At 38.2% G+C, this 18,524-nt stretch overlaps 1 protein-coding gene across 2 annotated transcripts in view; it reads left to right on the top strand.

The window, feature by feature from the left end:
- LOC122062412 (phosphoinositide phospholipase C 6-like) overlaps positions 1-6,229 on the top strand; it is a 12,409-nt gene extending 6,180 nt beyond the window's left edge. For both annotated transcript variants that reach the window (XM_042626029.1, XM_042626028.1), the window contains exons 3-9: positions 716-851; positions 939-1,172; positions 1,285-1,502; positions 1,621-1,738; positions 3,202-3,354; positions 3,435-3,521; positions 5,763-6,229. In XM_042626029.1, coding sequence (XP_042481963.1) covers positions 716-851; positions 939-1,172; positions 1,285-1,502; positions 1,621-1,738; positions 3,202-3,354; positions 3,435-3,521; positions 5,763-6,056 — 1,240 coding nt within the window. In that variant the 3' untranslated portion in view covers positions 6,057-6,229. The remainder of the gene's footprint in view (positions 1-715; positions 852-938; positions 1,173-1,284; positions 1,503-1,620; positions 1,739-3,201; positions 3,355-3,434; positions 3,522-5,762) is intronic.
- The last annotated feature ends 12,295 nt before the right edge of the window (positions 6,230-18,524 follow it).

The raw sequence follows: 18,524 nt of genomic DNA on the forward strand, positions 1-18,524 counted from the left end.
CCCCCCCCCCAAAAAAAAAAAAAGCACCACAACCCTCTCCTATGAATATGAAATGCTTCTAGGAGATTATGTACTACCATTCAAGCTGATTAATGATAGTCCATTCATTGCCATCTCTCTTCGGGATTACTGAGATGATCATGGCCATGCTCTTGTAGTCAAAGTAATCATCTTTGAAGAACTCTTTAAAGGCATTTACCAGGCCTTTACGTCTGCAACTTTGAATCACAAATGTGACCATTTTACGGAGGCAGAGTATGATCTCCAACATGTTGCTGCATTTTTATATTTTCATATGAAGCAACTTAATCATCATCTGATTGATCAGAAGATCAACTTGTATGTAGCCCACACATTGCCTTGTGGTTAAGGTTTGTGATCTGAGGTCCTAAAAATGTCTTTTTTTAGCTAGTTTATCAATCCAATACTGTTTAGAATTGGACTCAGCAATCACAGCAGTTTCTTCCTGACAAATTTTTTTTGCCATTATTTCTGGAAAAAAGGAAGTTATGTCAAAAGTGTTGAGAATAATCTCATTGGTACTTAGCCCCTGAAGGATGCCTCATAGCTTACTTGGTAATGAATGAAGCATTTGAAAAGAAGCATTTGGTTTTTTGTGGTGATTGCAAAAGTATACGGAAGCTTCTGTTGATTGTTTTTGTTCAAGTCTGTTACTTAGTTTTGGTGAGCAGTCTGGATTTCTCCTTAACTGCAGGACCCTGACTACTCCTGTGTCACTGATCCAATGCTTGAGGTCCATTAAAGAGCATGCCTTTTCTGCATCACCATACCCTGTCATTATTACACTTGAAGACCACCTTACTCCAGATCTTCAGGCTAAAGTAGCTGAGGTGAGGGTTCATTTTTCTTTGTGGATTTTAAGTAGATTCCAACATTTGAACAGCTTTCTCATGAATGTGAATTTATTTGTTGTCTAGATGGTCATCCAAACATTTGGAGAAATGCTGTTCTACCCTGAGTCAGAGTCTGTGGTGGGATTCCCCTCACCAGAAGCATTAAAACATCGGATTATTCTTTCCACCAAGCGACCAGAGTCTAAGAGTTTCCAGGAAAGAGGAAGTAACTCACAAATAAAAGATTTGCCAGATGAAAATTTAGTGGGGAAGAAGGGCTCAGACCCAATGGCTGAACCCGAATCTGCTGATGATAAGGTGTGCAGGCACAGTTATTATATCTTACATTACTTTTTACATTTTTTTTTGTGTAATAATTGCCAACTCTTATGGCCTTCATTCTTCGAATTTTGCACTTATTGACTAGCAGAGTGACTCTGATCCTCAAGATGATGAAGATATGGATGACAGTTATTCACGCCAGTTTGGAGCGCCTCAATACAAGCATCTAATTACCATTCCTGCTGGGAAACCTAAGGGAGGTTTGAAATTGGCACTAAAAGTGGAGCTCGATAAAGTTAGACGTCTTAGTTTGAGTGAACAAGCACTTGAAAAGGCTGCAGAATCTCTTGGGACTGAGGTTGTAAGGTATTTTTTGTTATGCATATAGTGTGTCATCTTACTTGCCAAAAGTTTTTGGTTCTTTTGTGCAATTTTATGTTTCTCCAACTTGATTGATCATAATGCTTGGCATTTATAATTGTAGGTTCACCCAAGCAAATATTCTGAGGGTATACCCGAAGGGTACACGTGTTACCTCCTCAAATTACAAGCCACTAATAGGATGGATGCATGGAGCTCAAATGGTTGCATTTAATATGCAGGTTAAAATCTAATCTCTAGTATTCAAATTGAAACATATGCTTTTTATTGAATTTTTCATTTTGTTCAAGTTTGATGCTAACCGTACTTCATTTGTTCAAATATGGATAAATACTTCATTTCAAAGGGATTTGAAAATTGATCTCATGTGTTCCAATTTGCAGTTGGTGTTTCTAGTTGAATTTATGTTGAAATTTGGGAAGTCATCTCTTAAAAGATTGTTCTTGTGGCTCCTAATTTGTTGAGATTGTAACTAGGTGGATATGATGTCAAGTATTTTATGGTTATGAGAACTGATGGTACTGAAAAGTCCAATGGGGCTTCTTGAGGTCCATGCTTTTTTTAGGAACTTTGGCATTTGAGAGATTTAATTTGTTAATATTCTGTTAGAAGCTTACTCTCATTTCTTTTTGAATGGTCTGCCAAGGGCCTTTTTTTTTTTTTTTTTGCTAACGACAGGTATCCAGACCTTCGGCCTGACTAGTCCCGCGGGCCCATACTGACCCCACAACCGCATGGACCGGGTCATACTGGGGTTGAATGAGAACCATTCAACTTTCATTGAAAGTAGCGAAGAGCACTAAACACCCCCGTGTGAGTGGCCACAAGGAGATAAAAGGAGTCGAACTCAGAACCACACGCTTCCTGAGGCTAAGGTCCTTGCCAACTGGGCTACCCCCTTGGGGTTTGCCAAGGGCCTCAATTTACTTTAGAAGTTTATTTTTTATAATGGTTTTCTGTTTCCAAGTAAAAAGCTCATAAAGGAAAATCTATATTGTATTTTGAGATATTTCTTCTAAATTAGATTTTACTTGGAAATTTCTGTTTATGGGGTTTTACCTGGAAAGAAATGGAGCTTATAAGACGTTGATAATTAAGCTGGTAAATCCTGTAGGGGTTTCTTATTTTTTGAAGGCATTGATGGAAACTGCAATTCGAGGCTCGCCATGTATAATTTATTTGAGATTTTACTCTTGAACTGAACCAAACAGGTTATGAGTCCCCCACAGTAATGAGGCAAAAGGCCTTTTGGTGACCCACCTCAGGAAGCCTATGTGTCACTTTGTTTTCTGTTTCCACATATGTGGAAAAGTGATTTGGTAACTCTCATTGTTATAGATAGGATACTTTTGGATTGTCTATGCATGAAATTTCAGAATCAAAACCCAATAAGTCACAACTCTGATGTACATAATACTATTAATTTTCATTGTTGGTGCTTTGATCAATTGAAGAACCACCCAAAATGTTATTCCTTCACCATTGTTGGTTCTAGCTAGCTATGGATTGCCTATTTCTACACTCTACATCATGACATGCCATCTATTGAACCAGTCTGTACTCTCTCTCACAGTCACATGATGTAATTCTGCTTTCGTAAAAGATATTTTTCTACACTACTTTTTTATTTTTATCTCTTATGATTATGTGCCAAGGCCAACCTATGAGGTTTCCTGTGACACAGGGATATGGAAAATCACTCTGGTTGATGCATGGTATGTTCAGATCCAATGGAGGGTGTGGTTATGTTAAAAAACCTGATTTTCTGATGAGAGTTGGCCCTCATATCGACATTTTTAATCCTAAAGCAACATTGCCAGTTAAGAAAACTTTGAAGGTGAGTTAATGGTTTATGGTACTATTAATTTCTCTTGTTGAATAGTCTATGGTTGGAGGATATTTAATATCACTGAACAGGTTAGAGTCTACCTGGGTGATGGATGGCGTTTGGATTTCAGTCAAACACATTTTGATGCATACTCCCCTCCGGACTTCTATACAAGGGTAAGAGCTATTAATTTCAAAGCAAGTGATATATTATCATTTTTTTCTCTTATTAGCAACAGGCTTGTTTAATTGGATATTATACATGGCATAACTTAATGATAGTCTCTCAATAGATTGGAAAGTGTTAGATCAAATACAAAGAAACACGAAAAATAAAGAGACAATAGATCTGCACGACACAGATTTAACGAGATTCACACACCAGAGTGGTGTGCTATGTCCTCGAGCGAAGAAGAAGATGTTTCACTATTCAAAAGAGAGATCACACCCAAAGCAGCGGCGAGAAAACTCGCCCTGAAACCCTAGCTCGAAAAACCCCCAAAATACAATAACTTTCTCAACAAGCAACAGTACATTATATATACTCCAAGTCGTGGGTAGACCCATCGGGTCGCGATCGATCCGGTGGAACCATACCGCCCACATCGGCCCAACCCCTCTACTTCCATCACAAATCTCAAAAAACTTCCCATTCGGGTCGCCACCAAAATATGTCGGAGCGGGTCAATCTTCAAAACGGGTCAAGAATTCGAGACAAACTTAACAGAAAGACCCCCATTAAGATAGTAGAATGATTTGTTGTCTGCTCCTAAAGAGTTTTCATAGAGTTTTGATACTATTCAAACTCATACTGCAATAAATAACCTTCAACCGATTTATTTTTTGGAGGGGTGTGTTAAGCGAGCCATGGCTGATCTCAAACCTGGCAGTCTGGGAGAAAGTTAATTCATCGACAATCTAAGGTCTTTGTTGTAATTAGGGACCAAAAAGGGGAGTAGGATTTTTTTTTTTTTTTTTTTTTTTTTTTTGGAGGGGTGTGTATTAAGCGAGCCATGGCTGATCTCAAACCTGGCAGGCTGGGAGAAAGTTAATTCATCAACAGTCTAAGGTCTTTGTTGTAATTAGGGACCAAAAAGGGGAGTAGGGGACTAGAGTGGTTGATTGTAAATGTATATTTATACACACAATGAGGAGCGAATATTTAGCTGAATGTGTTCCTTCTCTTTGGGACTCTGTTCAACCAATTCTATAGCTGATGAGTTGGCTTGGAGGGGAAGGTGAATAGCCAATTCTTGAATTTGAGACCTTACCACATTGACCAGTCCCTTGTAGATATTTTCTTTGTGCTTTGGCTTAATGTAGTTATTATTGTTTTATGGTATGCATCATACAATAGGTGATGCATAATAACTTTGCAATGAAGTGCTTTTGTTATCTAGCCAAAAAAGGTTGGGAGGCGGGAGGCGGTAGGCGGGGGGGCGGGGGCGGGGGGCGGGGGTGGGGGGTGGGGTGGGGGGGAAGAGAAGGAGAAATGTTAATGGACTTGGACATCCTATGCATGGATATGCTTGTATCTGGTCTGTCTACATCCCTTACTGATATTTATACAATTTGCGAGTACTATGACTCACCATGTGTCTTGTGATGAGAGTCTTGGGATCTATTGTAGGGTGGTTTTACTCGAGGAGACTAACTGAAACAGATATTGGAAAGATGTTTTCTTTTTCTCTCTCACCCCCCCCCCCAAAAAAATTCTGTTTGAATGGTAAAAAATAATTGAGTTTCAAAGGCTCTAATATATAATATTAATCAAATTAGATAAAGATCTTCCATTCATGCTGATTTTTTACATGTTTTGTTTCTAATGAGCCTATGACATTTGGTGAGTTTTTGGGTTGTTTGTGTATGGTGCTGTTTTGGTGAGACTTATGTTCACCCATAGTTTTGATCATTCATAAATATGCTCATGAATTGGTGGTTGGATGATGAGTTTCATATATATCTGCCTCAGGATGTACAAAGCACACAAATTTTGCTTGTGGATAGCCCCAACCTTCTCTAATTCTTATGTTCAATCAGCCTAATGGAGTCACTATTGAGGTAGAAGAAACATCGAAAATCATTGAAAAAGCAAATTTGGATAACTGCAGGATAATTGAATCAGGTTGAGATGCCAACAAAATCTTAGAAATGGCAAATCTTTTAGCCACAATATTCAGCCATGGGTCCAGAATCCCAGAGTCCCACTGATACTCGAAACTGATTTCCAATATGGAAAGAGTTTACATTTTGACTTAATGGTGGAAATATGAAATGATAACATTATGGTACTTCTAAATTTCAATGACCAGTGTACTGATCTTCAGCAAATAATTGGTCTGATTTTCAGCAAGTTTTGTAGAGTTTGAATATAACCAATGAGAATCCTGCATACCAACCGAATTCTATGTTTGGCAGGTAGGCATAGCTGGAGTTCCAGCAGATTCCAAGATGGAGAAAACCAAGAAAATAGAGGATAACTGGAATCCTACTTGGGAAGAAGAATTTACTTTCCCACTAACAGCTCCAGAACTGGCTTTGCTTCGAATTGAAGTATATGACAATGATGTGCATGAGAAGGATGATTTTGGTGGACAGACATGTTTACCCATTTCAGAGTTGAAGCCAGGGATCCGTTCAGTCCCACTATTTGACCGCAAGGGTGAGAAGTTCAAGTCTGTAAAGCTTCTTATGAGGTTTGAATGGGTGTGAGACTGGGTTTTTCTTTCCTTATTTTCTGTTGTGTATAGTTGGTTGTACTTCCCACGTATTGTGCTTTTCTTCAATTATAGGTTTGTGTTGTCCTCATGGTACTGTAAATCTTTTTCTTGTAATTTAAGCTCTGAGTGTCTTAAAATAAGATGATATTGGAGTGTTACTGTTTATTACTTTTCCAATGTTTGTATCCAATAAATAAGTAAAATGTTAAGTAAAAAACATCACCTGAAAAGCATAATGTCTTTGAGGAATTGTATCGAACATATAATGGGTTGACAGCAGAGATAGCCAGTAGTTTGTGAGCTCCACTGTTGTGCAACTCGCTGCCCCTGCTGCATTTCTGCACCACCACCATAGCTTTACTACCACTGCGGTAAACACCGCCTCTGCATCCCTGTTCATATTGTCCTGCATATCCATCACCACTTTAGCGGATGGAACATCTAAAAAAATTAGTGGCATAAGAATCACATGAATGCAAACATAACACAATTGGTGGATGATTCATATCTCAAAAGACCGATCTGATAAGAGGAGAGGAGGTATTCACAGGTATATGTAGAGGAGGTGTTCACAGGTACATGTAGAGGAGGTGTTCACACTCCCCTCACTTGTAGATTGGTTGGAACCACCTTACACTTGGACATAACTCGGGAGGACAAAATCGGACGGAATCAGAAAGAACCCGCTTTGATAGCATGTTTCCATCTCAAAAGACTGATCTTATAAGAGGAGGCGTTCACAAGTATATGAGAAGGGAGATTTTCACATTCAGATTCGATGTGGTATATAAAAGAAGAAGCGTACAATTATAGCAGCATATGAATGTGCTACTCCAAAAAACAAAAAAGTTCGCATCCGGCTATGATGGAGCTTAATCATCAGGGCTTTAACATTAAGTCATCTGTTCTCTGAACTACATCTTGCCTAATTCCTGATCATTCAGGATACGTAGGCAGCATTTAGGGACTCATGGTTGAGTAGTTAACCACTTTCCTGGGAAATCAAGCTTTTAGGTGTCCAAAATCAACATTTTTCATCCGGTTACATCTGCACCGGGAGACAATAATAAGCCTCCTTGGGGAGTCAACAACCAAACTATGGAGGGGACATCAAAGTAGATGCCAACAAGATGCGCCTAGGTGACCAAGGGAACCACAGTTGTCAATATGCCTGGATGCTTTAGCGACGCCTTGACAACTATGCTTGTTACTTTGAAACAAATATTATTGATAATGTCCACAAAATTGTGCCATACAAATAGGTGCACATGGGTCCTACAAAAGAATTTGACATGTACTTAAAGTGGCATGTCGAGGTAGTGTAAGCGTATGCATCATATAAGGGGCTAGGTTGTGTCTTAATGCAACATGACAAGGTAGTTGCCTATGCAATAGTTGAACTATGAATAGAACTACCCTACTCATGTTTTAGAGTTAGCATGAATGTGTTCTACATACGAGGAGTTCAAGCATTGTTTTATGTCTCCTCGTTCGGGTGCGATGATCGTCCCTTCTATGAAGCGCAACTACACTGAGGACATCAAATGATAAAGTACTAATAAGGGATAAAGACATTAAAGAGAGATGAGAAACTATTTCTACAACTTACTAAATGAATACATTTCTAGTAATAATGCCATAGAAGGTCACCCATAATGGTCTATGGCTAGAGTAATGATCAGTGTTGATTGATCAAGGACCTATTAGGCATCATAACACCTCCATGTTCACGATCCAGGACAGGTGGAGGATTGCGTCTCCGTTCCTTGGTTTCTTTATTGGATTGCCTTGGTGCACGAGTGTAACAATAATTCCACTATCCACTACCATCCAAGGAAGGCCAATGTTGTAATTGATACGCTTAGTAGGAAGTCACAGACTTTGTCACTTGCATCGCTTGGTTTCTCTTGATAAGATTAGTATTTTAAATAATTGGTCTAGATAAGAGTACTTACGTGAATACTACACTAGCAGAATGGTTTTTTTTGGGTTTGAGTTGGCCTAGTTAGGTTGTCTAACTTCTGATGACGATTCCAGGAAAACCATGAAATCTCGATCGAAGGATGGTTTTGAGGCCAAAATGACCAAACTAGGTTCTGAAACCTCTAGGAAACCCTATGAAGAGCACAAACCTATGCAAAGGAAGGGAAATGATGGCAAAGAAAATATAATCTAATGTAAAATTGAAAGAAGATATAAGTGTAAGAACCTAAGGTTTGGGGAAATTGAGATCTAGGGTTTGAAGAAAAGAGGAAAAGAAGAAATATTTTTTTGAAACCACGATCTTTTACAATCTTTATACCGATAAAAAAATCTTGGAACTCAAAAAAAAAAAAAGTTTTAACCCCCAGGTATTTCAATAGGGGTGGAGTGGTAATTTCGCATGCCCCTGTGACAGAGAAGATCTCAGGCCAACAGTGTGGAAGGGGAGATTGTTGGGATTCCACACAGATGGTGGAAGTAAAAATCCTATATTGGAAGTGGATAGCCCGACTTGGAGAATTATAAGTACTCTTGTATTTGCTTCCCTAACATTAGTGAGACTTTTGTTATTGGTTTCAAAGCGAGGGCGCCAATCAAAAGTAGTAAAAAAGGACTATGTTTTTTTATGAATTTCTGAGAAAATTAGTTGAAAAGTGGGTGAAATTAGTAAGTTATCGAGCTGGGTGAGCTCGGAGCTTAGGCAATGGAAAAATGATATCATGCTCCATCAAAATTCTAATGGGCTGCAAGGATTTGATTATTAGCAGGGAGCTTCACGGGAAAACGATCATACTCGAAACAAGATGACACAGAGATTTAGCAAGATTCACACAACAATGTAATGTGCTACATCCTCGACCAGCTCCAAGCCAACTGGTCTCGCTCAGAATCTAGCAATGCATCAATCACCTTGTCCTTTGGCTTCTCCCAGTGTTTGCGAAACCATAGAAGTTTCAAGAGCCCTATGGTTTAGCTACCTAATCCCAAAGTTTTAGCTTTATTGCAAATCATAGGAGAGAGTTATCTCCATAAAAATATAGAGCCTGTTTTTCCATCTCTTTTGCTGTCCAGAGGTGGGAGATGATAACTTTTGTTATATGTAATTAAACCCTTATGTTGGTGATTTACAAAACATCCTTCATCATAGATTTGGCTCTTCTCCAATGACTTGGGCGTCCAACTATCCTCCAACCACCCTCCCAACTGTTGGATGGGCTTGCACAACACTTGGGGATGTGTGTCCAAGCTGATCCAACTGCTGGGAGGTGGATATTTTTTAACTAAAGTTTTAATTATATTTAGAATGTTTTGGAGTTGGATTTTTTATTTCACTTCCTTTCCCTTTGTTTCCCTTCTATCTAGAGGGAGAATGAGCAAAATTTCGACACAACAATGCGTTTTTTGGACCGAAATGAAATGAGAGAAATTTCACTGAAGCAAAACTACTTCCTTTGCAATGCCCTCCACACATAAACAAACAGAGATGGGGGCATAGATAGATTGACGAAAAGCAAGCTCAACCCATCCGTGAGGATACTTGGCTCATTAACTTAGGATTGGATAATGCCCTCAAGAGGTAAAAATTGTTATTAATACTAATATGACTAACATAATTAGAGAGGGGGAGTAATCTCAGTGGATACATCCACATTTTCTTCTTTACCATCTTGAATTCAAGCATTTCGAGATTGAATTTGGGAGATCAAGACTTGGACAATGAATCATTAAATTATTTGCAGTTGCGCTCCAGTAGCTCTGAGTCATCATCGCCGTAGGAGGAGGCAGATCTGACGAAGGCTTATAAGGTGTTCGGGCCTAAAGTTACATGTGGTTCTCAAAAAGCATGGGATGCCCAAAGGCCGATACATCAGTCGATTTCAGCAGATGATCTTCTTCGTTGACTACCAAAGAATAGTGAAATGGAGTTGCAGGTAGTCCTCAGAAAGGACTCTGAGAAAGTTCAATCGTGATTGTGAACCGAAAACTCTATTTTCATGAAGAAGAATTTGGTTTTCTTTTCCGATAAATGTTATGATCCTACTAAAATTTTCCCTAATTTAATTTTTACAAGGCTGAAAATGGAGCTCATTGAATTGCAAAGCCCATACTTTTGCTGAGGGGGCTTCACTGGTTCAATGGGAGTTAATATCATTCCAATTGCCATTACTAAAGTAATTAGTATTTTTGTCATTAAAATATATTTTTTATTAGTAAGTATTCCAAAAAATACTATCGATTCCGCAACAAAACCACTCATTCCCGACAATGCATGAGAAACTATCGAGAAGCTACTGAACATCGTAAAAATTTTGGCATTGGAATAGCTATTCCTCCAATTTCATTGAGATAAACAAGATGTATTGGATTCTCGAAAGTTTGGTGGGTAGATCCACCTCAGTTTCTTGTATCCCCTGCTACATCGCAGGAAAGATTTTTTCAAGTTTTTCAAATAGTATCATGTGGCACCTTTTCCTGTTTAAAAAAATAATGGAAAATATAATTTTATAGTAAAATTTCATTTCACCTATTTTACAACGAAACAAATAGAGCTTAGGGAAACTCGATAATAATATTATTGCATTGTTTGGAAAATCTAACCACAAATGATAGGGAAATAAGTTCTTCATTGCTGATACATCCAGGCAAAGGACTTATTCAAGTATGATTTTAATAAAAAGTCAAAATTTAAGCAATATATATATATATGAATTTTATCCAAAAACAAATCATCATATGAAAGGGAAATTGGGTTTTGCAAGGCCATATTGCTTTTAGGCTTCATTTGGTTGCAAGGAGAATTTGGTTTTATGCCACGTAGATCCACAGCAGAGGCTATTTACCTTCTGAGGAGGCACATGGAAAGCTATAGAGCCCACAAGAAGGATCTCCACATGGTCTTTATTGACATTGAAAAAGCATATGATAGAATCCCTAGAGATTTAATAAGACATGTCCTAGCTAAAAGAGGGGTATTGAGTACATAAGTGGATATAATTAAGGACATGTATGAAGGCATGGTGACTAGTGTGAGATTTGTGAAAGGCCAAGGCAAGGAATTCCCAATTAAGATTGGGTTACATCAAGGATTGTCCTTAAGCCCTTACATGTTTGCTCTTATCATGGATGAGTTAACCAAAAACATTCTTGATGAGGTACCCTGATATATGCTATTTGCAGAGGATATCGTTTTAGTGGATGAAACTAAAGCCGAGATTAACATTAAGCTGGAGCTATGTGTTGTTGTATGGTTGTCCTCGCTGGCAACCCGACCATGTGGCGATGATGATGTTACCAGTTTGAGTGATGTGGTCGAAAGTGATGACATGACAGCGTTGAGTGTTACCAATGAGATAACATAGCCACATTGTGTTAATAGAGTGGTTTGATTCGTCCATGGTAGGTGGTGCGGATTTCTGGGTCAAAACTGATAAAATTGTCCTACTTACGCTCGGAGGCATTTTCGGCAGTGAAAAAGATATTTTTGAAAGATTATTTCTTCATAAAAAATATAGATTGTAATTTATCTGGTCCAATGTATTTGATTTCATCGCGTTCCGATACCGTATGAAGAAGTTACGGTATTTATGGAATTTGGGGGTAATTTTGGTATTGAAGATGAATTTTTTTAAAGATGTTTTCTTCATGTAACGATACGACAAAAATCTGATCTTTCCAACGGTTCTAATTTTATCGTATTCAAATTCCGTATGAGGAAGATGCATCATTGGAAAGGTCAAGGGGCATTTTGGTCTTTTTACAATGCTGAGTCAGATGACCGGATCTTCTAGAAAGTTGTAGTACGTCCATTCGTGATTCCAACGCATTTCCTTTCGTCTCGATCAAAAATCGTATGAAAAAGTTACATCTGTTTCCGTGAAGCCGGTTTGAAAATCCAAATCGAAAAATCAACAGTTGCTCTCGGTGTTGGGTGGATTTTCAGGGGCTTTTATGTAATTTCAAGATTTTAAAGGTCTGAGTTAATAAGGGGTTTTTGGCACTGAAATATATGGAGGCAGATGCTTGATTGTAATAAAAAGGAGTATAGTGTTGTAGAATGAACGTCTCAGATTGAGCCACCTAGGCCAAATGCTAATCGAATGGAGCACATTGTGCTAACGCAAAAGATGCTTGCGCATGTGTCAAGGTTGGTCGGGTGTATTAGCTATGATGGTTTGGTGCTAAACCATATTGCATTGACTAGTGTGTGTCGCATGTGCATCATCACCAAAGCTTAGATTCCAATCCCTTAGATCTGGATCAACTAGATCTTGTAGATCTAGATCTAACGGTCTTTAAATGCTTCTCCTTTATGGGTTAAGCCGACATAGATCCGGAATTTGAGCTGACATAACCAATGGCACATCAACAACGCGTCTGACGATGTCAGCGCCTATGTCACGCTGATATCATCTTTGACTTTGAGAGATTTAAATCCTATGGTTAAGATCTATTGTCCGTTGGTTTAATCGGACAGCTCAGATTAAGAGATACCTTTTGATGAGATCTAAGGCCATATCTGTGCCTCTATTGTGCGTGCCACCGATGTAGCCTATGCCACTCCTACGAATATTCCATTTCAGGCCATCTCATTACTCCAACTTCAAATGGTCATATCTCCCTCATTTTAACTTCGATTTGGGTGAACCAAATTACAGATTCTTCACCATTCCGAGCTCTACACTATGGAAGCAAGAAACATGAGTTTTAAGTGAAGGAAGGCTATAGTTTTGGTAAAAAAAGTTTCCTTTTTTATGGTTGATCATTGAATGAGGTTTATTGTTTGATGGAGAGTGTCTTTACTCCATTAAAGTGGGCTTGAGAAGGCAGTTGAGTGTTTTTGATGTTTTATTGATCAAAAGCCAAGAAAATAGAAATAAGAAGAGAGGGTTTTTCTATTTGTGCTTTAAAGTGCAAGAGGACAAGGGAGAAGACTTGTGAGATGCCATGGTCATGTTGAGCTTGCTTGAAGGTTCAAGTCTTCTACTCTAGAGGGGAGTTGAGGATACTAGTGTGTAGAGACTATGCTCTGAGACAACTCTGATAATATCAGACAAGGGCTGTGAGATTTCTTAACCCTAGAATTTACATATACATGTATAATGATATGTATATATGTTAGGGTTAGTTGTGGATGAATGTATACATACTAAGTTAGTTGTGGATGAACTGTAAGCATGCTAGCTAGTTGTGGATGTATATGCTAGGCAGGGCTTAACTGTAGGGTATTGATATATGTCCAATGTAATTGTATTATTTATTGAGTGCTTAGTGGGTGCTAAGCATTGGGAGTAGGTGCTATACATTATACCAGCACTGCTAGTGCTATCTCAGCTTCGGCTTGAGAAAATTGGGTGTGGGTACTCCCGCCTGTGGGTGCAGTCAAAAGTAGTATATTGAGTAGGTACAAAGCCTTTACGGGCACTACTCCAGGGATATAGGTAAATTGTCAAACCTCGTAAAAATCCTGTGTTGTGGGTGTGCTTTTTGTTTGCATTATATATATATATATATATTGAAGTGCTAGGATGCCAAATGGGTGTGCACACTTGGAAGTGCCCATGAGAGGCTAAGTGTGCATACGACTGTGTGCAAACAGGGACAGGTACAACGACAGGTGTATCAAGGTTTTTCGTGTCAGATATCAAATAAGTTTTGGGGATCGGAATTGGACTCATTAATTCACCTTTCCCTCTCAGTGACTGTCGGGTTACAACACTATGGAGATCAGCCTTAGAAACAAAAAAGTTTGAAAATTAATAGATCGAAGATGGAATATATGATATGTAACTTTAGTCACTCTATGATAGATAATGAAACGGTGAAGATTGAGGAAAGGGGGAGATTCCGCAAAAGGACTATTTTAAATATCTTTGGTTGAACATAAATAAAGAAGGCGACATAGAAGATGTGTCTAACAAAGAATTTAACTATGATGGATGAAGTGGAGAGGTGCATCTGGGGTGTTGTGTGACCAATGTATTCCTGTAAAGCTCAAGGAAAAATTTTATAGGACTGTTGTGTGTCCGACCATGATGTACGGAGCAGAATGTTTGATAGTTAAAAAGTGTCATATAAAGAAGATGTGTGTGATAGAAATGAAGATGTTAAGATTGATGTACGACAAAACTAGGAAGGATAAAGTAAGGAATGAGCCTATTAGAGCTGATTTGGGAGTAACTTGGATCAATGACAAGCTCCGGAAAGCCGTTTGAAGTGGTATGGTCATGTTCAACAGAGGTCTAGTGACTCCCCGGTAAGGAAGAGTGATATGATTCAGACTGAGAGGGCTACAAAAGCTAGGGGTAGGCCTAAAATGACCATAGGAGAAGTTGTGAGGGACATACGCAGTTTTTGCCTCGTATCAAGTATAACCTCGGATAGAATCTATTGGAGAGCAAGGATCCATGTGGCTGACCCTTTTTAGCTGAGATTCTCTTGTCTTGCGAGGTTCTGCCCGCTTTCCTCTTACGTTGCTACTTTCATCTTTGACCTCTCACTTTTCATATTGCATTTTTCATCTTTCATTTGTCATGTTTCATTATTAATATGTTTGGATCCATGTAGCCAACCTCATTTAGTTGGGATAAAGCTTAGTTGGTGGTTATTATTGTTGTTGGTTGCAAGGGGAATTAAAGGGAAGGGAACTTAAATTTTCTAACTCGAAAAAAAAATGTTTGTAATCATTACTCCCTTATTTTTTATTTTTTATTTTTTGGGTAAATATTACCCCATCTCATTAATATCAAAAAACCCAAATCATTCTACGTTTGGTTATTAAATTTCACATTACTCTGCATCTAAGTCTCTTTGCCTCTGTTTGGTTGCAAGAGGGATTAAAGGAGGGGAAGTGAAATTTTAAACTTTTATAATCATTATCCCATATGACTATCATGTCATTTTTTTTTATTAAATTTCACTTTACTTTGCATCCAAAATGTAAAATAAAATTTACGTATAAAATATGTCATTACAAATTATGGTAAGAAATTTAAGTAATTTATACAATCACACGGGGTAATGATTAAAAATGTTCTTTTTGAAATTTGAAAATGCCATTTCCCTTCCTTTTAAATTTCCCTTGCATTCAAACATAGGTTTTGGTGTGTAAACATAAAAGTTACACATAAAATTAATTATTACTAAAAATGACAAAAAAATTTAAATCGTCATGGGATAATGATCACAAAATTTCCCTTTTAGATTTGAAAATTTTCACTTCGGCTCCTTTTAATTCCCTTGCAATCAAATGTAGCATTAACAATTGAAAGTTCAACAATTATATGCATTTTATCCAAACACAAATCACCATATAAATTAGAAGTTGGGTCTTCCAGGTTCCTATTGCTTTTTATTTGATGAAACCCAGTGTCTTGTACTTTTTTTTTTTTTTCAAGGCCTTGGTGTTAGGATCCGGCTCCTCTCTAATGTTTTGTGTCCTCAACCACTCATCCGACAATTAGGAGAACCCAGACATGCACCCCAACACATGGGTGCATGCCCCTAGGTCCTCTGGATGGGGGGTTGGGCACACAACACGCTAGAGAGGATCATTTACTTTCTTGCTACGCTTGGTAATTTTTGCAATGAAACTATTCTACCAATAAGTTGATTTTAATTTTCTCTCTTTTTATTTACTATGTGGTAGTTTTTGTTTGGCTTGAAACTCATCAAGGTAATAAAGGATGGCGAGGCCTACTAGTACGGATCCATATCCTCTCCAGCCCGTAGGGATGTCCAATGTAGTACCCAACGGCTAAGAGAACCTAGGAGTGTGCGCCCATGTATTGAGGTGTGTATTCAGATTCTCCTAATTGTCGGATACCACGCTGGGTGTCCCAATGGAATGAGAGGATTTGAACCTACTAATGCATCAATGCGGGTGTGAAGTAAACTATTTATTTCTAAAAAAAAAAAACTGGTGTTTCCCACGCTTACATATATTCTTATTATTTATTTATTTATTTATTCAAATTTTAAATAAAAAATATGAATGTATGTAAGCCTTATAGTTTAACACTTCTCCTTCCCCCTTGCTACGATTCCCCACCATTGCTTTTTTGGGATAAAAGATCTCCTACTGAGTCACCAACTATCATTATCTTAAATGAGACAGGGATTCTCACCCAAAAAAAAAATGAAATAGAGAGGGATAATTTTAGGTTTTTTCTTTTTATTAATAGTAATTTATCTATTACAACAAAGAAAAACAGTTCCACAATTATCTAAAAAGGGCAGAGACGAAGAAAAGGAGGAGGGGGGAAACCCAAAAACTACGACATTGAGATGAAGTGTCGAGATAAGCCATATAGTCTACAACAGAATTCCTTTGCGCAGGATGTGCTGAAAAATTATGCTCCCAAATCTATTCATGGGACGCCAACAATCATTGATGATGTGCTTTATTCGCCCCAGGATAGATTGACAAGTCCTGTTGAGAATATTGATTATAGCAATATTACCCCCCTTCAATGGTAAGTGAATGATGGCCCTGATTAGCTGCAAGTCACATTGCACATAGTACTGCCAATGTTTCAGCCACACCTGCATGAGCATAGCCAAATCCTACCAAGAATCCACTGAGAAACAAGCCATTGTGATCTCGAAAGACTCCCCCAATACCTGCTAAATGTTCCAGAAAATGTTGAGAGCTGTGTCCGATCTCAGAGCACCAAGGACAGATATTAGGAATAGAAAAACCTCTATTTCGAAGGAGAGCTGGTGTTGGAAGTTGTCCGCGAAGGAGTTTCCAATTAAAGAACTTGATTTTAGGAATAGTATAAGTATGCCAAAGTTGCAGCCAAATTGTGTTAGGGGAGTTACATGTTTGTCCAAGAGCAATTCGATAAACCGAGGAAACGGTGAACGAACCTAAAGCTGTACCAAGCCATATGAATTTATCCTGGGTGTCCTGAAGAGGGATAGGAATGGAAAGAATTCTCCACGCTATATCTGGTGGCCACCAATGAAAAATGAGTTGTTGCTTCCATGAGTGAGTAAAGGAACAAATCAGATTCGCCACCGAACGGTGGGCGTCTTTAGGAAGACGAAGTGGTGCCGTCATTGGTGGGATATTAGGAATCCAGTAGTCTGTTCAGGGATTTATTGTCTGACCATTCCCCACTTGATGAAAAATGCCTTTTATGAGCAGATCACGGAACCAACTATTGATTTCCATCCCCAAGAGGCACTGCTTGAACAAACGATGTTCTAGGAAAGTATCGCTGCTTCATAAGTCTGCTCCAAAGAGATTGAGTTGGGAAGAGAAGTTGCCAACCCTTTTTTGCTAACAATGCTTGATTCATATGAGCCCATAGTTTTAAATTAAGACCACCACATCTCTTGGGTTGACAAATAGAGGCCCAACTAATGGCTGGAGTTAGCTTAGATTCACCATTAGACGAAAAAAAAAAAAAATCGACTAATAGAATCGAGCTCATGAAGAATGGAGGATTGGATTAGAATATGTTTACCCTAAGATATTTTGTCTTCTATGTCTGTAACCGCAAATTCACCCTTTGAATAAGGCGTTGACAGTGTCCTTTTGAAAGTTTTCCTGCAACAAAAGGAACTTCAAGATAAACATCAATGGTGGACCTGAAATTGAGACTCAATCCGTCTTTTAAAGCTAAAACTCACATCAGGACTGAATTGGATTCTTGTTTTTGTTAGGTTCAGTTGTTGACCAGAGTACCCACAATATTCTTCAATGACGGAATTGAGATAGTGGATTTCCCTAGAGGTGGCTTCTCCAAACAAAATTAAATCATTAGCAAAGGCCGTATGCGAGATAGCTTCACCGCCCCGTGATAATTTAATCCCCTGAATATTGCCTTGATGAAGCTCTTTTACCAGATGAGAGGAGAGGACTTCTGCACAAAGTAAGGGTGTCAATCAGTTTAGTTCTGGTTATTCGGTTCCGTTCCAAATGATGGTAAGGTGGACCATAACCGAATCGAGAATCGACTTGATTCCATATTTAGATATTCAAGCCAATTCAATTCAGCTCGGTTTGATTTCGCTTCTAATTTGGTTCTGATATGCAATTTTAATTCGATTTTGTACTTCGGTTTAATTCGGTTATGAAAACAGTTTCACTTTTGAACCATGACTGTGATGGGCCAAAGGCCATAATGGGCTCAAGTTATGAGCATTATGACTATTGCTAACTCTAAAATTGTCTTAGCGTGTAAATATGTGATAATAAATTGCAAAAAACAATTATCACATTTTAAAAAAAAAAGAGCTTGCAAAAAATGCTCTTGAATTTTCAAAATTAAATATTGAAAAAATCCCACTTGAGTGTCAACGATACTACTATACTAGGGTTTTTCCCTTTTTTTTGGTTTGAAGACAATTTGGTTTGGTTTCGATTTGAACTAACGGTTCTCACATCTAAAATTGAAACCGAAATTGAACTGAGGAACATACTCACATACTCAAGGCAAATTTAAACTAAGTTAATTTTTCAATTCAATTT

The sequence above is a fragment of the Macadamia integrifolia genome, unplaced genomic scaffold (genome assembly GCF_013358625.1).
Source record: "Macadamia integrifolia cultivar HAES 741 unplaced genomic scaffold, SCU_Mint_v3 scaffold1023, whole genome shotgun sequence".
Taxonomy (NCBI): Eukaryota; Viridiplantae; Streptophyta; class Magnoliopsida; order Proteales; family Proteaceae; genus Macadamia; species Macadamia integrifolia.